This window comes from Pavona decussata, unplaced genomic scaffold, assembly GCF_977016875.1.
Source record: "Pavona decussata unplaced genomic scaffold, jaPavDecu1.1 SCAFFOLD_113, whole genome shotgun sequence".
NCBI lineage: Eukaryota > Metazoa > Cnidaria > Anthozoa > Scleractinia > Agariciidae > Pavona > Pavona decussata.
This window is the reverse complement of record NW_028145527.1, coordinates 993,704-1,016,283: the sequence shown is the minus strand read 5'-3', so window position 1 is coordinate 1,016,283 and position 22,580 is coordinate 993,704. Positions and strand designations below refer to the sequence as shown.

The 22,580-nt window shown below is 39.2% G+C and overlaps 3 protein-coding genes across 4 annotated transcripts; 2 read left to right on the top strand and 1 right to left on the bottom strand.

The window, feature by feature from the left end:
* Window positions 1–40: 40 nt before the first annotated feature.
* Window positions 41–13,060, bottom strand: LOC146470627 (uncharacterized). 2 transcript variants are annotated; one of them, XM_085121802.1, is made up of 9 exons: window positions 12,727–13,060; window positions 11,154–11,252; window positions 10,213–10,416; window positions 7,347–7,439; window positions 6,221–6,304; window positions 5,624–5,692; window positions 4,876–5,031; window positions 2,516–4,732; window positions 41–1,443 (listed from the first exon to the last, which is right to left on the bottom strand). In XM_085121802.1, exons 1-9 carry the CDS (start codon window positions 12,963–12,965, stop codon window positions 1,218–1,220), a joined length of 3,387 nt encoding a protein of 1,128 aa, XP_084977928.1. In that variant the 5' UTR covers window positions 12,966–13,060; the 3' UTR covers window positions 41–1,217. The 2 variants fall into 2 exon arrangements, with proteins under 2 accessions (XP_084977928.1, XP_084977929.1); XM_085121803.1 differs by lacking the exon at window positions 12,727–13,060 and adding an exon at window positions 11,064–11,085 and having other exon boundaries at window positions 11,154–11,227.
* Window positions 13,061–14,082: 1,022 nt separating this feature from the next.
* On the top strand, window positions 14,083–15,818 carry LOC146470626 (carbohydrate sulfotransferase 4-like). Its single transcript, XM_085121871.1, has one exon. It carries the CDS (start codon window positions 14,484–14,486, stop codon window positions 15,738–15,740), a length of 1,257 nt encoding a protein of 418 aa, XP_084977997.1. The 5' UTR covers window positions 14,083–14,483; the 3' UTR covers window positions 15,741–15,818.
* Window positions 15,819–19,965: 4,147 nt separating this feature from the next.
* On the top strand, window positions 19,966–22,579 carry LOC146470625 (carbohydrate sulfotransferase 1-like). The gene has a single exon (XM_085121866.1). The coding sequence runs from the start codon at window positions 20,049–20,051 to the stop codon at window positions 21,330–21,332; it is 1,284 nt and encodes a 427-aa protein (XP_084977992.1). The 5' UTR covers window positions 19,966–20,048; the 3' UTR covers window positions 21,333–22,579.
* Window position 22,580: the final 1 nt, after the last annotated feature.

Below are 22,580 nucleotides of genomic sequence, written 5' to 3'. Positions count from 1 at the left end.
CCATATCTCTACTACTGACATAAACAAGATGTAAACATAATTATATTAAACAACTTTTAATCTCTGACATCTAGTGTACTGATATTTCAGCAATTAAACTTGCTTTGTCAGTCTTACAAATATTTCGGTAAGTATTGCGACTGTGGAATAAAAGTGTTAAAGATTTGTAATCATATAGGTACTGAAGTCATGACACGCAATGACCAATATATCATTTCTATCTGCTATGATGATGCTAAGAACTTGTATTTTCCTTGCAACGAGGGACTCGGTTCCGCAAAAATGATACTGGACGAAAAAAGATTTCTTACATCAGCGACCTTCCGACTTGTGTGTCGGTTAGCCGCTGGGAAATGCGTTGAATACCGCTATAAACGGCACTGAATGTCGATAAGACGGCAATGTGCAATTACAGGGCGTTCACCATTTGCAAGCCAAACCACTTGGGATCGCCGTTAAATAATGGAAAGGATTTGTTTTAAAACAACATTAACCAAAAGAGATGGCGCTGTCCATTTACAATCCCGTGGGATTCTCCTTGATGTGAGACGGGAAATGGGATAAATAACAGTTCGGTTGGTATGGAACAGACCATTTTCAAGATGGCGTCGTGAACATACTACAACTACCAGAATCCTTTAATAAGTTTGTTGTTTTCTCTTGCAAATTAGGGATATTGCTATCTAAACCTCAATGGCATTACAAAATTTAAATAAGAAAGGGAAAACGAAGAGATTTCTGGTAGTTGTGGTAAAATAACGTTTTCGTGCCTATTTTCCGATGGTCCATTTCTGGTAGTAACAGGAACTTCCGAAAATTGTATGAACCATTTGACACTTTCAACAACAAAAAATCCCGGATTTTTCGGGCAAATGGTTAACACCCACCATCCACGAGGAGTATGTCTTGGCCTTTGTACACAATACTAAACTCGAGAGCTGCAACAGGTAACAGTTCTAGAGCTTCAGGTAAGCACTTAATCTGCCGCATAATGAAGAGCAAAACTTGCCTACAACGAAGTTTATTCCTCCACACTATTACGTCCACACGATATAAAACGTGCAAATGACGGTCTATTTGAAAGAGTCTCATTACTATTTTGCTGCTGTAACTGTTAAGAGATTTCTCCCGTTTGTCTACGTAAACACGGGCAAGTTAACTCTACTGTGAGAGAGACTGCCGTGGGCGAGCTTGCATGGGGGCGAACTGAATAGCAATCATCGTCTTGGTTTATCACCGTCGGAACTGCTACTGCTTGAGCCAGACTCCTCCTCGCTGCTGCTGCTACTGCTGGACTCGCTGCCACTCTCGCTGCTGCTGTCACTGTCGCTGCTGTCATCCTCAGAACTACTCCCACTTTTGCTGCTGCTTTTCTTTTGGGGTCGGTTCTCGGCGATCCTTAATTTAGTCGGCTTCTCTACACGCGACTTCTCTTGAGCGGCCCTGGAACAAACAACCAAAAGCCGGGGAACTTAAAGGGGCAGGGTCACTGATTTTTTGTGTCACTTTGAATAGCCAAAAAACATAATCGAATCGATGGAATCGTCAAAAAAACGGTTCAGTTTTGTTAACAATAACTCTAATAATACACGGAAACTAGTATTAATTATCTTTTGCTGGGGATGGCTAGGATGGAAATGGATTGCAACTTGAAAAAATTGGCCAGTTTTTTCAAGTTCCTCCTGTGTATTGTAGAGAAGTCGTCAAAAATATGCTTATAGTTTATTCTTCCCCGGATAAATACCTTGATATATCCTTCTCGGTGCTCTCACAACAATTTCATGTTAGAAAAAGAGGTTCTTTGTCAAATATTTGAGCCATTTTGACGAAAATATAGCAAAATCGCAGTGACATAGTCCCTTTAAAGGCGAAGTGACACGGAAATTTGGTGTTGTATCAAAAACTCAACTCCAGATTTCATCGTTCGTTGTTCTACCGACTGAGCTGTGAAGCCAGACGGAAGGAACTTGTGGGTGATTATGCTGGTAACTGCGGCCATGTGAATTTGAAGGGTACAAATGAATGTTGTGCCGCTAGCACTAAGGACACAAATGATAGACCAGAGAATTAACTCTGAACTGCATGTCAAAGGGCTAATTAAGGCTAACAGACAGCGGGAAATTCATGGGTTCACTTTACCACTTCAACATATACTGCAGAGTTAATTCCCTGATCTATCACTTACATCCTTAGCGCTAGCGGCACAACGTTCATTTGAAGTGACACGTACATGCTGCAAATGGCGTGAGAAAAAAAGAACCCTTGAGATGCCATATCAAATAACAAGAGGGGGCAAAAACTTAGCACACTTTAAAATCGCTAGAACATCCTTTACTACGAAAACAGTACGATTTTAGCTTAAATTTTTTATATTTTAATTGTATCGTATATATCGATTTTAGCTTAAATCCTTTATATTTTAATTGCATCATATAATATACATCTAGTAATAGGACCTCTATGTAAACCACTCTTATGATGGAGCATCCTATTAAAAGATTGTTATTATTATTACCTTCTGGGCGGGGATTCATGACCATCCTTTTCTTCTGATTCACCTGAGGACTGACTTCTCCTCTGAACAGGGGACGGTTCACGTTCAACAACTTTGTTCCTTCTGCGGTCAGGAGATGAGCTAGGACTTCTGTTACGTTTCTGAACAGGACTGGATCGTCTGGGTGACTCACTTGCTGTCGGGCGATTCCTTACAGGTGATAAGCTTCTTGACGGCTCACGTCTGCGAGGTGGCCTCGGAGGAGAGCGTCTTGGGCTGCTTCTCTGTCTTCTCCCGGGACTTCTGCTCTGCTGCTGATATGAGCCTCGTGCTCGGAGAGGACTTCTTGATCGTCGCCTCTGGACAGGGGGGCTTGGGCTTCGTTTGCGTCTTGGTGGAGATATGTTAGGAGAGGGCGGACGTCTACGAGATTGCCTGGGAGGGGAATGACTGTGGCTATGACTTTGACTTCTCAGGGGACTTCCTCTTCTTTGTTGCTGGTTAAAGCCTCGTGAAGGAACTGGACTTCTTGATCGGCGTCTCCGGGCAGGAGGGCTAGCATTTCTTTGGTTTCTTGGTGGAGTTACGCTTCTCGACTGTTGACGCCTACGGGGTGCAACTGGTGGTGAGCGGTATGGACTGCGACTGTAACTTCTTTGCCGGCGCTGATTAGAATTTCTTGAAGGCTGTTGTCGGGGAGGAGAAGAAGACGGCATTCTGTTCAACCTTGGAGGCGTCACGCTTCTGGAAGGTTGACGTTGTTGAGGCTCAGGGCTTCCTGACCCATCGCTATTACCCCTCCCTCGAGATCTACTTCTGCTTCGATTTCTGTTAGTTTGCCGAACACGAGTGGGACTTGGTGGTGACCTCCTGCGTACAGGAGGTGGGCTTGGGCTGGTACTTGGTTTTTGCCGTCTTGAAGGTGCCACGTTATTTGAAGACTGCCTTGTTGGCTTTAAAGGAGGACTTGGACTGTGATCTGCTGGGGAATGCTGTCGAACATTACGAGGCGAGAGAGGAGATTCTCTTTTCCTAGTTGCAGCAGTCAATTCCTGAGGTGATCGCTGTTTTGTCTCATGTACACTTTTCTTGTTGGTGCCACTGTCCGAGGACTCGCCTTCAGAATCTGACTCTGACTCAGATGAACTACTTGAAGAGCTCTCCTCCGAACTTGACGCTGGTTTGGATTCAGTCTTTCGTTTGTCTGCACCCACCTGCTTTCCTTTCCTTTCATTTTCTCTTGACACTTCCGCCTTCTTTGCACTGGGTTTCGAGGGTGGTGGTGATTCACTGGGTGATCTTATCTTTGGTCTTCGCTCTCTGACTGGAGAGACCGGAGATTTCGGTCTAACTGCATTGTTGACCCTTCTCGCCTCTCTAGCTGGACTTTCAGATTGCTGTTGCCTGCGGTTTCTTCGTGTGTCCTGCACACGGGGTCTATCTTCAGCTGAAGGTGAACGGGGACGCTGAATCCTTTTCTCGTCCCTAGAAGAACTACGTCGACGGTTAGTTTTCTCAGGAGTGTCAGCACGACGTGATCGACCAGCCTCACGTTTAGCAGTATTCTTAGAGGCAATGCTTTCTCTCTGTTGTACTTGTCTATTTTCTTCTGTAACACGAGAATCCCTTTTGTCCGTAGTTTTTGACTGCTCTGGACTTGAACTAGATCTCTTGCGTCGTCTGTCAGGCCTTTCTTCGAGTTGTTGTTTACGTTGTGCAGGGCGCCGTTTCTCCTGGGATGGACTTCGCACATCCCGCTGTTTTCCTTTCTTTCTCACATCAGGTGACCTTTCTTCAGAGCTTGATTGACGTTGGCGCCTTTCGATGTCGTCATTTTCTGAAGATCGTCTCCCACGCACTTCTCTACGATGAAGTTGTGATCGGTCTTCCCTTTTCTGGTCATTAGGTGAGTGATCGCGTGGCACAAGCGTCCGAGGATAACGGGAGCGATTATTATCTCCCATTGACTGGTCCTTTTGAAATTGATGTTGATCTGGGCCATTATTACGCATGGCCTTTTCTCGTCTTCCATCTAACTTGTCCTCACGACGAGATCTTGATTTCTGAGGGGACAAACTATCTGAGGAAGGTGATCTTTCTCTACGGTGTCTTTTCTTGTTGTCAATGTCCCTGGAGCGGCTACGACTTTGTTTTCTATTTGTTTTAGCTCTTTCATCTTTGCGTTGGCCTTCAAGGCTTCTCTTCTTGTGTCTGTCAGGGCTTTCACTCTCTGATCGACTGCATAGAAAAGTAAGTAACCAGTATTACTCAGTGTCTTGGTTTTTGATTCCATCTTGATGTAGATGGGTGCTTAGAATCAAAACTGACTTGGCAATTAATTGTAATAGTACTAAAGTGTACAGATGCAGGTTGTGGCTGACCTTTCTGAATCTTTTCTTTGCTTTCGCCTTGGTCTGTCATCTTCTGAGCTCACAGATTTTCTCCTATGCTTAGATTCCTTCTCTTCTTTTTCTTCTCTCCTAGATTTTCTTCCTCGTTGTGGGCTCTTTTTTCTAGGGCGTTCACGTGAACCATCCCTGTGAACACAAGAAGCAAAGACACAGTGAATAAAGGCAAACACAGCCAATTATTGAAGTCATCCACTATACATTTTAACATCTTTTCAGTTTTTGTGCTGTACAAAACAGGGCATGTCAGACACAGAAAATTTACATATACAGATAAACTCTATTAATAACAACCCTCATCACAATCCTATAAACTCGCTTATACCTGACCACAGAGACAGAACTAAAATACATAAGAAAGCTGAGAAGCCAGTTTTAATCTTACACCTACCTACCAAAATGATTGCATAATAACATCATCACCTTGAAGACAAAGTAAACATACATTCATGTATGTATGTAGCATGTCATTCAGAATAATTTATGTTTACTTTGGCAAACAACAAAAAGCCCAGCATTTTCATTGCTTAAAAAGAATGACTTATAAACAACTACACATTAATAAAAGCAGACAAATTTGTCTAAATGAAGCTACTGCCAACAAATACCAACTTACTCAAACTATTAGAATTATTTTTCACTTGATTACAGTAAGCCACATTCCCAACACAGAATCACGTAATCAGGTGACTATCAAGGTACAGGTAATTACTTTTTGTACCTCTTTGCTTTTTCTCTTTTCATCTTCTTTGACTTTTGTTTCTCTGACTCTGAGTCTGACTCTGATGGGCTGCAATGGAGAACAAAAAAAAAAAAAACGCTCTTGATCTGATGGAAAAAGTGCTATATAAATTTATCATTAATATTATAAATAAATATCGAGAAATAAACCATTCAAACAAACAAACAACCAGTTTGGGAGTAGGAAATGTTACCAGCATCCAAGCAGAAAATTAACTCAAACTGAACATAGCATGAAAAACAAAAATAGAAACTCTCAGCTGATATTTTCCTTATTCATTTGCAAAAACTTGTTGTCATGTACAGAACAGAACCACACTAAACAGATTTGTGTTACACTCACAGTTTATACAACACAAAACTGTTGACTACTCACACGGTTTTCCTTACCTCTCCTACCTCAGTCAAGACATCAGTTTGTCTCAGACCTTAAAAGGCACTTTCCTACTAAATATAAGCAGACTTAACACTCCTTCTGATGTGTACACTGTACACCATTTCTGTGTTACAGGGAAAGTAAACCAGAGCATACACGATGAGCATAACGTTCTGCTTCACTGTAGACCAGCGAAGTTACCTTTCTTCTGGTGTTTTCTCTTTCTGTTTCTTTCGCCTCTTATTCCTGGGAGGCGAGGAATCACGTTTCTCATCATCCTCAGACCTGTAAAGGAAGGAAAATCATAAAAAAACAGAATTATTTACTAGTACTTTGACAACAACATAACATACAAATGTACACCTGCAATACTCTGACTGTATCAAGGCAAAATATGACGATTAAGTCAACAAACAAAACCTGTATTAAAAAGTACATATACATGTAGATGTACTTGGAGGAACCTCAATAACACTTTCATCAGCATTTTGCATTTCTGCAAATAAGCATTGCAACAGACATTGTTCTGTATACAGATGCAACTACAAATACTACTTTTCTATTAGGAGTAAACGAAAAAACAGTTATTAACATAAGATCAGTTTAGATCTGCAAAACATTTCTCGCTCTACAGCAAGTCACTAGGGCAGCCAAGGGACCATCAGGATTCTAAGTCAAGAGCACTGCACTCCAGCAGTTGGAACTTACCTGTATAGAAATTATTTTAATAGCACAGCAAACTAATAACTGAGAAATTTATTAAACTGCCTGTTTGAATGAATTTCCTAAATGGCTAACACTTTAAGCTTTGTTTCTCAACTTATAAAAGGCTGTTCCAGATTTGGGTCTTCACTCTTGGTTTAGGGCCTACTATAGCTGTATATTACAGCTGTCATAGGGCCATTAGTTGTGTCTGACAAAAATTCCCTTCAGAAGAAAATATAGCTAAAAACAGGTTTTCAGTTATACACAAGAAAATATTGTTTGGTATATACAGTATGCCAGTTCAATTAAAAAACAAAAACAAATAAACAAATAGTGAAAAAAATAAAAAGAACTTTGCTTGATAAAGGAGCTGAAAAATAAAACGAAAAATACAGAATGTGAAGTTCATTGTTTGTTGTTGTCAGTATCATTTTGCAGAAGACCATCATACTCATTTGGAATTCTTGCATTCTTCTCTTTAGTAAATTCATTATTCTGAACTGATTATCTAAACAATTCACATCCATTTACTGTACATGTTAGTCATAATAATATCAATACCTCAGCAATAACCACAAACATTAATTTCCTATAATAAAGTAATTTTCTCGTATAATCATACCTGTCCGACTTACTCCCTTCATCTGAAGATTCAGAAACAGGAGTTCGTTTTCTTCTTTTCTTCTTCTTCTTTTCAGGAGATTCTTCCTTTGAACTACAAAGAAAAAATAGTTTTAAAAAATACTTCCCAACTACCAAAAGCAAAGTAACTTCTTGGTGTTGTAGAGGGTTGTAGTGAAGAAAAGCAGGTTCTTTTTGAAAATGCAGCTTATAAATCATCCTAAGTTTTGGTTTTTCGTGTAATGTCAGCTTTTTACTGATAAGCTCTCTTTCAAATGGAGTAATTCTCTGCCAGCTGGCTCTTTGCTACATCCCTGTATCCCTTTTGCACAACACCAAGACCAAGTAAGATCGATCATACGATCATGTTCTTATTTTGCTCTCATTTGAAGAATTTTGAGAAACCAGTCGAACCTCCACTAACAGACACCTCCCATAGACAGACACCTCCCGTAAGTGGACACTTGGTCATGTTCTCAGCTACAAACAAACACTACATTTTTAACCTCCTATAAGGCGACACCTCTCTTAAGCTGACACTTTTTCTGGTCCCAAGGGTGCCCGCTTACAGGAGACTTGACTGTACATGTGACACATGCTTTTTGGCATTGTTTTTCAAAGGTAACAATTCAGTTTTGTCACTCAAAAGAAAGACAAAACGCACAGAAATAATATTATAACTATTGTACAAGTGCATGTTAATGTACATGTAGTCCATACACTGTTAAATACATGTAGTCTTACAGGCCGTAGCTGTGGAATAGCAAGGCAAGCAAAACTATCAAGACCATTGGCCTTACCTTTATCAAGCCAAAATGAAACTTGACAACATACGAGCAAATACTCTAAATACAGTGTTGGGAAATAGAAAATCAAGAACATTATTTAGACTGTGAATTTGTCAATACAAATCAATGTCTGTCAGTCCTTGCTAAACATAGTTAAAACTGTTGGTTATTATGACCACTGAATGTTTGGCTTCCTGAAAAAAAATTAATTGTTATTTTACCAAATATTAACTTACCTGTATGGTTTATATTATTTATTATATACAAAAACATAACATTGATTACCGGTTACACAAACTGTATAATAATGTACATATAAATAAAGGAATTAATCAGTTATCTGAGCACAGCATAACACGACTTGTTTTTTTTTTTGTTTTGGAAATGACTTAGTTATGTTCCCTGAATACCATTCAGCGCAATTAAAACAATCAAGTTTGCCACATACAGAGTAACTACATTCCACTGGTTATGATAGGCTGGCAAGGCTATTGACAAAAAGGCACCAGCTAGCCTGGGATATCCAAGGAATTCTCTTGGCACCTACAGTCATTTTTGGTGTAACACCTAACATTTTACAGGCTGGGCACCTGACTTGTCAGTGTTTGGACTTGTGGGCAGGGCACCACTAAATTTTTCTTAGGCAGTCACCTTGGCACCAGTCACCATTTTTCCGAAGTTCTCATAATTCACATGCAAATGATACACAGATTTGTACCCTCAAGAGGGAATTCAAAACATGAGATATGATATGCACTGACCACAATAAAATGACATGTTAAACTGCGTTAATGATCAGGGATTGGTTACTAGTATGTTGCAATTTCTGAGCAATTCTTGCCTATCTAGCAGTCCCTCATGAGGCCTGGTAAATGTACACCATACGTTATTTATATTACATCCATATAAGTACTGAATCAATGCACAAGTATTGGGCCCAGAGAGGTGTCAGCATCTTACGTAAAATGTGGGGCTTTGAGTCAACACTGCCTAAAAAAACCTCAGGAGTAAACATGAAATACCCATTACACTGCCATGCTTCTCTGATTTCAGGACATACCAAGTACATGTACAACCACACAATTTTTTTAATCAATGGACGATTAATACCGTCCCATAACTAGCTGAACAATGTTCATTCAAAATGACAAAATGAGCACAGCTACAGTACATTTATATCTAGTTTGCCCTCTGTTTCAAGGAGCCAAACATTCAGAAAGTCACAATATGAATCCAAATTCACCTTGATCTTTTTAATTTCCCCCGAAACCCCAATCAGATGATGTTCTATTTCCCTGGCACAACAATTTAGAAAACATTTGTTCCAGATTTAAAAGAAGAAGTTATAAATCAGCACCTTGATATGTTTTTTTAATTATTTGCCTTTTTCTCTCATTGCAAGTTAAATTGCAGCATTGTAAATAAGGAATTTATACACAGAGTTAGAATTATGCACAATATAAAGGACTAATTATTGTGCCTTTATTTAATAGCTGTTTTTATCAGCTATGTTCTTCAACTGCAAACTAAGGCTTGTTCCTATCTACTGAGGTAAAACAACAGGAAATGAAAAAGCTGTATTTGGGGAATATGAAAAGGTCTGCAATAGGTATACTATGAATCATCATCCAGTGTAGTCCTGAGAAGAACCGTTTGAGGTGGCATTGACTGATATTTTGACAACCTGAGCAGAAGTCATCATCAGAGTTGACCTCCCCTCCGGTTGTCAAAATGTCAAGTTAGTATCACCTCAGACATGGATCGCACTCACTTAGGATGATCATGACCTACCACTTATGGCGTGACTCCAGGTTTCAAACCTTTACAGTTGAATATGACCTAATTAGAATCACCAATGCTTGCCAACCCGCTCCTTAGGCCTGATCATGGCCACAAAACTAAAACATCAAGCTGCAAATTCTCATCACTATTTCCAATTACATTTTGTGGTTCTAGTTAAATGAATTTGCCCTTGGAGTCACACCATATACAATGCCAAATGTACAGGTCTTATTGTATGACACAAAAGTTCTGTAAATCTTCTCGGTTGTTCTTAAAACACTACTGCAGCATTCTTACCTTCTTATCTGTTCTCTTTCTTTCTGCTTTTCCATTTCTTTCTGTTTGGCTTCCCGTGCCAACTGTTCAGACTTCCTTTGTGCCGCTTTTAATTCCTGATCAAACGATGAACCACCCTTATAATCCTCTCTGATTCCCAGAGCTTCTTTCATTCTTGCATTTTTCTCTTCGGTTGCTTCAGCCAATTGATGAGTTTCTGTCACGCTGAAAGTTGAACAACACAACCTGTTTAACACAACTTACAGCAAACTGAGAACAACACCTACAGTGTAGCCATATCCGTGAAAAAGCATATGTTGGTCGGGTAGGCGCAGCTTTCACATACCTTCATTTTATATATATATAAAAAAAGAGCTGTACAAAAACAGTGCAAAAATTATTGTAAAACGCTGCAAACCTCAAAATGAGAACAACAAGGAAAAAGTTATAAACAGATAAAAAAGCAGAATTCATTCTTCACATCACTGGGAACAAAATTAATATATAGGGACAGTTCATGTTGCATGTAGTGTTAATGTCTGCAAAAGAGGTCACTAATAAACTACTGTAGACATATAGAACACTGTTAAGCTAATTCAACTAATTTACACCAACATGCATTAGAACATTTATGTGCAGAAACTTCTTACCTTGAACCTAAAAACTTAAGTTTATAAACAAATTAATAATTATATGATACTGTATTATCACTACTTAAATCATATACATGTACGGGTCGTGTATACATGTATGATATCGGAAAAACAAAGGAGCATTGAATTTGATTACACACAATGATTGTCCTAGAAAACTACAAAACATGTACAAATTAAAACTACATGTAACATTTGCTTTAAAGTCAATGTTCTTACCACTTTGCATATCAGGCCATCCCTGAAATAAATAGCATAACAAATTTAATAACTTGTAATTAAGCTCATCTGTGATACAACTGAACATACTTGGATTTTCCTTCTTTGTCTTTAGCTGTAATGCCTTCTTTTTCAGAAAGGATACGCCGTAATTCCTCCACCTTGACTGAAATTTCGTTTTCATTGTATCTAAATTTGAGATGTACAAAAAGAACTGGTGATCAGTGACTATTAATTTTTTTTTTTTTTGGCACAACATGAATAACACATTTCCATGCAGACAGGCTTCCTAATGGATGTAAAAAAAATGCAACAGTAAGCAAGTAAGCCTTGTTGGTTGACTTTTATAGTGCTTTATCTAGTTGAAACATGTGATGTCAGAATTGTCAACATTTGGGACTCAAAACAACCGTAACAGCAACAAAAACATCAAAGATAAAATTTGCAACTGTGTAGGGGTTAGTTTTTGAGCACTCTTCACTCTGTTTTTGCTCAAAATATACCCTGCAGAATGTTGTGTCCAAACTGAACTGTCCAAACAGAGCTGAGTTGAGCATTATTTCAACCATTATATCCTGTCAGAATGATCAGTCTGAAATTTCCATAAAAATTGTTTGAAAGTTTTTGTCTGAAGTTTATCATCTGAACATTATAAGTGCAGACATTTTCGTAGTTTAAGTTTAAGAGCACAATTTTCATGCAACTCCTGGGGCTTACTGACACTTCTTGAGGTTTTTGCACATTTTTGCTTGAGATTTCTTTAGGGGTTAACACACAATGGATTTTTTGTTTCTTTTACAGGTGACAATGAAAGACATGTCCTCAAGAGTTGGTGCTGGTCTTAAATGCAACAGACCAATGTTATACCTGCCAACTTTTTCTGAGTCAAGCGCATGAGATTTTTGCCTTGTCATGAGCGGGATTTCCGAAAACGTCCGAGCCACTTCTGAAGATTCCGACGATTTTCTGAAGACTTCCAAATGTTGCCGAGAATGTCCGAAGATGTTTCGACGACCTTTGAACACTTACAAAAATGAACGGATTGTAGACATTTGAAAACTTTTGCGATTATTATAAAAAGCAAAGAAATAATACATAACAAATCTGAAATTAACTGAAGTGTTTTTAGAACAATTCGTCTGGATTTGTGAGTCAGGCATGAGAAATTGTCCTTGAAGCGTGAGATCGCTGTCTTTAGTCCGCAGGCGTGAGACTCACGCATAATGCGTGAGAGTTGGCAGGTATACAATGTGTTTATCAGTGCTGCAAATATTGTAAGAAAAACAGCCCTGTGTAAAAACCGGTCTGCAGGGCATGGCAAGTGCATGAGCAACTGTTCAGAAAGTGGCTATGCATGCGGAGATCTCCTTGAGTTCTGCCATACTCTGCAGACTGTGTAAAAGGACCTTTACTTGTATGACATTAATTTAATAACTATGTACCATCTCTCTTTCTATCAACCACAGTTGTCATTTATAGGAATTCTAATGTCCAATGATACTGTTAAAGTGTCAATTCAAGGGAAAACATTAATCGAAAACGTTTTAGTCACCGTAGTGTATTAAACAGCTTTCTACTAAAATGGATTTGTCGATTATGCTTAGCTTACTAATTAAACCAATTAACAAAAACATCTTCTAAACCAAACAATACTCCAGCTTACCCTTGCTCTTCCATTATGTCCTGTAACTCCATACACTTGAGCTCAATCTGCCGTTTTCTCTCGTGCTCCAAGATCTCCTGGTTTGGCTTCTTGGTGTTCATTTGTTCAAGTTTATCGACATCTTCCTGTGTATGATACTCAACTTTTTCCTTCCTGCTACGAAGCAGGGATAGGTTGCGCTGAACGTAGCCATTTGTACCAGAACCACGAGCCGTCTGTAAACCAATGTTGTTGTACATTTTGAATATTTCGACCGCTTCGGTGAAGAATGAACGTTCTACATTGCACAGGATAAAGAAACGATACGACAAGATGGCGATTTGATACGAACGTGTTGGAAATGCGGAACCGAGGCTTGCTATCCCACAATGCAGTGCAGTATCTCCTTCTTGACACAGGTTACCTACGCGTTCGTTACTGCACAGTTGAAACAAATCTGAAAACTAGAAAATAGATCATGACCTCTTGTAAAAAACGCCTTTTTGTTTAGTATCTTAATAATAAATTCAACCTATTAAAACTTTTTCATTCATCACAATAAAAAGAGCCTTTCGCTATATCTGTCCGAACCCGTGGCAGGTGAAGCAAATTGCTTTGCTGAACTAAATAAGTTTAGTAATAAAAAGCAACCCATGTATCGATAATCTCCTTCGCGATCCTTATGACCTGTTATGAGAAACGAGATTAAGATTTTACACCATCGATCTTCTTTTGATTTATCTTGTCATCTTTTGGATCAGGCTTGACCGAGAATCGAACAAATGGACTTCTGCGACACAACGGAAAGCCAACTTGAATATCATCCGATCTCTTCCGGAAGTAGTGAAAAGGCAGTTTATGCTGTTGCATTAAGAAGATCTGGCAAAGGATCCTTTGAAAGTATTGCTAGGTTTATTGAAATTTGCAGGATTACCCATGGACGAAAGTTTAACAAAGTGGCTCGATCTTGCTCACACTTCCTGAATCAGAACTGAAGCGAAAGAAAAGCCGATGTGGCCAAAGGATTCATGGAAAGGGACATAAAGATGGGGCTGGAAAAGCAATGTTATTGAAAAGCATTGCAGTCACGTGATGCGTATGCTGGGCACTGGGTGCTGTAAATGGATGGAGCAAGATAAAGAGCCGCTTAGATGTTTGTCTGGTGGAGGACAAATACCATGCTGTTGAATTGTTTGAGGATATAGAAGGCACATCCAAGCAAGACGGCAGTCTACAAAAATAAACTGTCATTTAGACAACTAGGATTTAATTAATGTCATCTAGATTCCCGTTTGCGCCAATGGATGTTATCCTTCAAAACAATGATTATAAGTGAGTAATTAAAATTTATCCATTATTGGTGACACTTCGGTTGGTGTGAAATCACAAGCTCCACCGATTCGTAATTAAACAGCGTTAAAAACGGCCAAGCTAACAGCCAACAGCCCTTAATTTTCATCAGCCCTTTTAAATGATACGGTACTTTTCAGACATCAAAAAAAGAAGAAGAAGAAGATTGAATCAAATTTATTACCAGCAATTAAATTCGAAACCACAATTTTACATGTTTGCATACAAATTAGAAGGAAAATCGAAAGAGGGTCTCCATGGCAAAGCATTCTTTCCGGTGTTTGACAACAGGGTGATTTGTACTGTGCTAAAAACATACGATTGTTTCACTCCTTAAGGGTACGAAGCTTTATTAACTGATTCAGCCTAGTTAAAATATTACAATTTCGATCCATTTAATTTATTTAGAAAAACGAACATACAACAAGATGGCAGTACGATCCAGGAGGCGAACCCTTCTCGCCGGGATTCTTCTCACCAGCTTTCTCGTCTTCTTGGTTTTTTGTTTGCTTACTTCTCAAAACAATCACGACCTGCTCTTCACTTTCAACGAACTTGTTAAAACCAAGGACAAAGAGCATCTTTATTTTCAAGATCACAGACTACATCTTCCGAGTTTAAAGGCAAACCTCAGGAAACCTCGAAGAAACATTGTGATAGTTTCTCATGCTCGTTCGGGATCGACAATAACGGGTGACATTTTTAATCACCATCCGTCCGTCTTTTACCTTCATGAACCGCTTCAAACAGTCGAGAGAATTAGTAAACATTTGATAAAGACTTCTAACGTCAACTATGGAAACCTCATGGCAGACGTCTTGACAAACATTTTCCGCTGTAACTTTAGTAAATCAGTGGTGGAAGACATTCAATCTTTTTACCGTGAATCTGATCATCCAAGAGCTAGCCACGCTATAGGATCACCTCCTTTGTGTCCATATGAAATGACAGATCCAAGATGGGACCCGAAGCTTTGTCCTCGAATTACTAGTGAATCTCTAGGAAGTGTTTGTCGAACCCACTACGAAGTCAACGTTGCCAAAATACTCATCCATCGCATCGCAGAGGCAAATATCAAAAATATCTTGGCCGCATGCAGTCCATCTGACGTCGATTGCAGAATCATTTTTCTGATCAGAGATCCTCGCGCTGTCATTCCTTCCGCACGAAGCGTCTTGTTTTTCAATGACCCACCCAGCGATACCGGGAAAACAAGTCTTCGAAGGTTTAGCAATGATAGCTGTAAACGAACAGAAGAAAACTTAGCGTTTGTCAAGAACCTTCCTATTTTCTGGCGAGAACGTATAATGATCCAACGATATGAGGACTTTGCTATGGACCCAGTGAGTGGGTTGTCTCGTCTGTATGAGTTCGCAGGGTTGCCCTTGCAAGAGAGCGTGAAAACATGGTTACATAAAAGAACACGTCCAAGCAATACACAAGATTACAAAGAATGCATCGGCAACCATCCTGCCTTCTGCACAATTGACAACTCCAAAGAAGCAGTGAACCGATGGCGATGGAGAGTCGCCCTTGATGACATTGATATCATTGAACATTACTGTGAGCATGTTATGGAGTTGATGGGGTATAGATCCATTGAGCGGTCTTACGAGTTGATGTCTAATATCAGTGTCCCACTGTTTCGCGAAGATTACGAGGCGAAAAGATGGTTTCAAGACTAGCTATACACGGAATGTAGATCTGTTAGTATATAGAACTCGGAAAATCTTTCATGTCTCATTTAAAGATTATATAACGAATCATATCGTTAATTATCCTGTTCTGCAGTTCCCAAGCGCCGAAAAAATTATGCTTCAATTAATAAAATTCACTTAAAACAATCGCTACATCGGAGAAAATCGATCGTTTTTATGCGGATAATAAAGCCCAAGCTGAATTTATGTGGTTATTCAGTAGTAGGTTATAGTTACAAAAGATATTCTGAAAATGGTTCTGTAACTGAAGAATGTTTGACCGCTAAGATTAAAGTATTTGTCCTGTGAGGTTTAGACTCTTAGACATTCTGCAGTTCTGCTGGAGATATCCAAAATAGACTGCTTTACAAGTGGTTTTTCAAATTATTTTTTGATTAAGTTATAGGCCGTTCAGTAATTTCATTGTGTAAACTCAGCTCTTCTCCCACCTTTTACTAGTTCGAGGGCTAAAACATTGAGCTATGAGAGACTTGTTAGAGCTAGGCTATTAAACTACGTTCATGTTACAAACATCCTTAATACTGTAAATGGTTTGAACCCAGGAGTCATGTCATAAGTACGTAAATTATGATCATCCGGGTGAGTGTAGTCCTGAGAAGGACTACACTCACTTAAAAAAAAATAAACCTTGAACAAAATTGATCAGCTATCACCAAAGTGAGTAAGCATGAGAGAGCCAATCGAGACGTGAAGTGAGCGAGGAAAAGAGAAATAGAAATGAGGGCCCGCGCAAGTGTTGATTGGTCCTATGGTGGCAGAGTAATTAGCGTTTGCTTTCCGCTTCGCCCTGTAATTGGCGAGAAACGCTTGCGCCACTTTGTCAACCATTTCACGGTTGATTTTTCTCATTTGCATTACAATGTTATCCAACGTGGATGCGAGGCAATTTCGGGCTAAAACTACAAAATAGCCTGAAATTGCCTCACATACATGCTAGATTTCATTGTAACTCAAATGAGCAGAGTTAACCGTGAAAAGGGCTATTAAAAGTTATACTCGACTCGTGACTTACTTGTACTGGTTTTTTGATTAGATCACTTGGCTGGTTCAGTTACATTTCTGGTAATTAAGTTAAGTGATCGCCTTTCTTACGCAGCTTGCTTGGAACTCACTATCGGACAATATTACGGGTTTAACACCTTTTAGGCTTCCGTAAGGAAAATTAGGTTTTTCCTACTTTTCTGAGCATAATTTTAATGTATTATACACTGTAGAAAAAATAGCACACTTGAACACTTGCATTTAGACTTAATTACAATAAGAAAACTAAAGTCTTGCAACAAAGAAAAAAAACTGGGACAGGATAAGTAAATAGGAACCATAATTTCCTAATTTTGTAGTGGCTTTAGACTTTCTAAACATGTAAGGGATAAGTCAACGTGCCTTGTTTTCTTTGCACTAAAAAGGAACTCTACCCGGCCTCCGCTACAATCGCCACTATAATCCTTTAAATAGAATACCAGTCTTGAAGCCAATTATGCTTTGAGAATCCCTAAATGTCGTGGGTCGTGGGTGTGGGTAAAAGTCGTGGGCACAAAAAAATCACAAGCAGTACCTCAGAAAGCGTCGTTCAAGATTCAAAATAATGTGAAGCCCTCTTCAGTCTCACTTATTACAACAATAACAACAATACCTTATTTCACCCCATTATTATTACAACAGAAAATATAAATATATACATACAATAGATGATAGGGGTGTTGGCTGCTCGAAATAACCTAAAAGTTAAAAATGCCAGGCAGCCAGCTGTAAGAAGAGATATTTAAATGTTAAGGTCAGGGACACAAGAACAAACACACATAAATACACATGCACAAAAATAAAGTTAAACAAAGTTAAGTAAAGTACCAGTATATTACAAAACGCTGACTTTATTCAGCGGAGTGGATTTTGACAATATTTTTTTCTTTTCATTGTTTTTTTTTTCTTTAAATTTCTTACCACTTTTTTCTCGCACTTTTTATGCAATATGTTTCGCCCTCGAATTAGTGATAAAAATCGTAAGTACATAAAGTAGTGCAAATCTCAATGCGATTTCGGCACGGTTGAACAGTGGAAGTGCCTTGTATACGTCTTAAACCTTTAAGCCCTAACAGTGATCAGAACCAAATTTCTCCTTGTAATATCAATGCTTATTCAACCCCTGAGGTCATGAGAATTTAGGATATGATCACCCAAGGTGAATTTTCTTGATATTTTAATAACTTCTCCCCAGTACTTTTATAAGAAAGTATGGGGACACGATAAGAGAATCTCAGTTCTTTGATATTAGGGGTTAGGGTTAAAATGCAGATCTAGAGAAGAAAAAGGAGAAACACTCATAGCTAAACTGGTGTAAACCATTTTACATCTGTCGCTGGCACGATCGCTGACAAACAAAATACTCCAAGCAGAAGGAATGACAGCGCGGAGATCTCCTGCTTATAAAAATATCTTTTCAATCTGCGTCCGGTGGATTATAGGCTGCCAACAGATTTTTAATACTTAGTGCTGCGATGCGATCGAAGATTATTTTTTATTATTTTATTATTGTTATATGAAGATTTGCTACTTTTTTTTACGATAAACGCCACCATGAAATTCATTTGTTATTGGATGACGAAGCTTCGGATGTCATTTTAAATGGACATAAAGGAGGTGAACCAATGGCGTTGCCAGCACGAGGATGGCTTGAATCGCGATAAAAAACATCGAAATCTTTAACCACTGACTTGTTTTAAAAAGTTACAGGGTAAAATGTTTGCCGACATATCCGCCACAGGGCTGCTATAACGTTTGTTCGGCTGTCGACATCAGTGATAGTGATTTAAAATGCCTCCAGTTATTGTGGATCCTGACCATCCACTACGTAGCAGCATTAAAATGTTCTTTCGATGTTTGTTTTGAGTTCCGCAATCAAAGCTTTGGTCTGGTAAATCGACAACGTCTTTGTTCATTGGTAAGTGATGTTGGATTGATTTAACGAGTACGTTCGGCCTTGTGCCACGAAATAATTATGAGTAGAAGATTCTTAGGCGGCGTTTACACGAACGCGGTTTCATGCCCATGTTTCATCGAAAACGATACGGTTTCAAAACGTTTACACGGTGCCAATCTCACCGTTTTCAAGCGCTTACGTTATGCCGATCTCGTTCCCAGGCACTAATTATGGGAAATAAATTCATCGAACTCGATAGCGCTGCACGCCCGTTGTACAACCGCAAACGAGCCTGTGGAACTACGAAAAGACCATGCTCATCACCCAACCCTAGCTTCGCGAGGTTTTGCGAGTCACGTATTTCTAGTTGAGGAAGGGGATCTGGGTTCGATTATTACTCTGCCATTTTGTTTTTGTCAACATGGCGAAAAATAGCACACACTTCAAAATGGACTGACGACGAAACTAGAACTTCTGTTGAAAGTAACTGACTAGTACAAACGGAAGTCAGCGCTGCACTCCGTGCGAGGTTCATCGTTTTGAATCTTCGAACCCAAGTGAAATTTCGCGCAAAATTGTAACCTTATTCAAATCCATGCGGTTTCGCCGTTTACACGACAGATAAAACCGTATCGTTCACTTTTGTCAGCGTTTTCAAATCGACCCAGTCTCGGTAACGGTCTCGATCGGCGTCATGTAAACGGAAGGTGTAACCGCATCGAAAGCGATGCGGTTACAAATGAAACCGCGTTCGTGTAAACGCTGCCTTTAAAACCGTTCACTTTCTGCTGCGCAGCGTCGTACGCAGTTGCTTCTTCTTCTTCTTCTTTTTTTTGTTTTTGAAAGGAGTCACACTGTAACATTAAGGACTTTGAACCGAAAACGTCGATCGTTTGTGCAAATGGTAATCTTCGTGGTAGATGTTTAATCGAAGATTTCTCCTGTTGCCAAGCGATTTTAGCACAAAATTTAATAACCGAGTGAAATAATACTTATACATATTAAAAAATTATCTTCATATATGCACTGCGTTTTTAAGCCATTGACCCCTCAAAGTAACCACTGAGCTTGGTTTTGAGCTTGTTATGGGGTTGTTTTTCGACTGAAATGCTTACAAAGCAAAATGGAATATTTATTGTACAAAAACGCGGACTGTCATAGCTTTTGATTGACGCAAATGTAATATGAAGGAGTAAAAACCGTACTGTCGCCGTAGGTAAGTAAGTAGTCATGGAGTTTCAGTTTAAGTGTCTCTGGAGCCTATATTAAAACAAAGCAAATAATTATGGAAACGTGTCTCGGGTGATCGACTGCTGCAAACTTTCCAGTGCATAGAGAAACAAAATAACATCATAACGATGTTGTCGCCTTTGAGTCGATTCATTTTCAGTCGAAGGCGTGTCTGCAGGTTTAAGTTTCGTCTGATATTGCTTTTTCCTATCGCGCTTTTGATGTTCAAGATTAGCGTTTTAATTTTTGAGGGACTGAAGAACGAACCATATGTTACCAAACACGAGCAAAGTGGCGCACTCGAAGTAAATTTAGCGCAATTTCGTAATGTTTACGGAGAAAAGCAACGCCTTCCGGACGGAGACGTTAAGAAAAGACAGAACTTGATTATTGTGGCACACGGTCGCTCCGGATCAACTTTTATTGGAAACATTTTCAATCATCATCCAAATGTGTTCTACTTGTTTGAACCTTACCAAACAGTGGAGCGACTTCACGGCAAGGTGGCACCAGAAAACAGTGAATATCAAGCAAAAGCTTTCCAATGGATAAAAGGTGCACTTAATTGCGATTTCGTTTCACCCCAGCACGTGAAGGATTTGGAAACATATTATCGAAAGAAGTATTCAGCAAGCTATAATCCATTGAAAAGCATCTCGCTACTTTCACCGCCGTTTTGTCCTTACAACGCTACGGATCCATTATGGAAAGCTGAGAATTGTCCGCAACTCGATCAGAAGACTGTGGAGAGGACATGTAAAACTAAATATAGCTTGACAGTAATGAAAGCACTGATGGCGAGAATGCCTGAGAAAAATGTAAAGCAGTTAACAGCGCTCTGTAATACCAATCAGTTTGATTGTAAAATCATTTTCCTGGTTCGCGATCCACGAGGAATAATTCCTTCTTCAAGGGCTGTTAGGTTTTATAAAGACGATGACGCTTCATTGGATGGAACACAAAAGTTTTCCCAGGATATCTGTAACACAACGGACGCCAACTTGAATATCATCCGATCTCTACCGGAAGAAGTCAAGAAGCGGTTTATGCTGTTGCGTTACGAAGATCTGGCAAAGGATCCTTTGAAAGCATTGCCAGGTGTATTGAAATTTGCAGGATTGCCCATGGATGAAAGTTTAACAAAGTGGCTCGATCTTGCTTCACACTTTCCTGAATCAAAGAGCGAAAGAGCAGCAGCATCGTGGCGACAAGATTCATGGGAAGGGGCACAAAGATGGCGCTGGAAAGTTGGTTCTGACGTCATCGATGTCATTGAAAATCATTGCAGTCACGTGATGAACTTGCTGGGATACAAAGCTGTGAATGGATCGAGCAAGATACAAAAGGATCTAGACGTTGGACTGTTAGAGGAGAAATATGATGCTCTAAATTGGTTTGCAGATGCACACTGACAAGGCCAATTCTTCCACGATGACAGTTTCCTAAAAGAAACTGGGATTTACCCAACAGGGGCTGGTTGTTCGACAGCCGTTTAACGCTAATTCCCGATTAAAAGTTAACCGAAGTTTTTATTTCGCTCGCTAAAATTTTTTTCTTAAAGCTAACTTGAAGCTAATGATGAAGAAAGATCTAAGTCAAAACTAAGGGACAAAAAATCCTTTGGCAGAATCTTTGTTAATTAGTTATTAAACTCAGGAATCAAAGTTCACGTCAACCAAGGATTAGCTTAATCAGTCTTTGAATAACATGGCCCAGTCGTTTAAAATTACTTAATCTACATTGTGTTTTAAGGTAGCTACTATACGTAACTGTAATACTTCTCAAAACGTCAGTATAAAAGGTGGTAAACGAAGATGCGTATTAATTTCAGTTGAACCTCGCTCCCCACAATCAAATCGTGGCCAACGTAAATACTCTTGAAGCTTCTGAGTATGAAATCCTGAAGCGGTGACCTTGTTAATCTAGCTTGTTTGGCTGCACCAGGAGCTGCACAATCTTTAGAGTGCTGTTTACCGCTTGTTTACCGTGGATAAAATCCTGTAAAAGGAGACAAATTCATCCGACATTATTTCAGTATTTTTTTCAGCACAAAGCGTCCTTTTGAATATTTAAATCTGTGGTACATTTGTCAGAAATGGCCCACCTATGCTGTTTTATTAAAAAGGACCTGTGCTAACGACTTCGATGCCAAAAGTTTGTCGTTAGAACCAGCTTATAGAAACACCAAGCTCGCAATAATTTGCATATTACCAAAAATCGTTGTCATAGAATGAAGTACTCAATTTGTCACTACTTCGCAAATCAATTGTCTTTGAATGCGCCAATTGTTCTTCTGCATTAGCCAATGACAATGAGTATGTTTCTGGCCAACGTCACCCGTTTTCTCAATTACTTTTCGCCAAATGCACAGCTTTCTCTTTAGCCAAAGCTAATCAGTGGATGGATTTCAAAGTGACTAATTAAAATCTATTCTTAATTACTATCCCTTTTTGGGGTGAAATCATAAGCGACATCAGGGCGCAATTAAATATTGCCACAGCCAAGATAACAGTAACAATGATACTGTTTGGCGTAAACCTTTTCTTCAAAAACTCTTTTGAATCAAATTTATTAGCAGCCGATTAAATCCGATTGGAACTATAGTGTCTCATCAAAGAAAAAGGATCTCCATGGCAAACCATTCTTTCTAGTGTCTAACA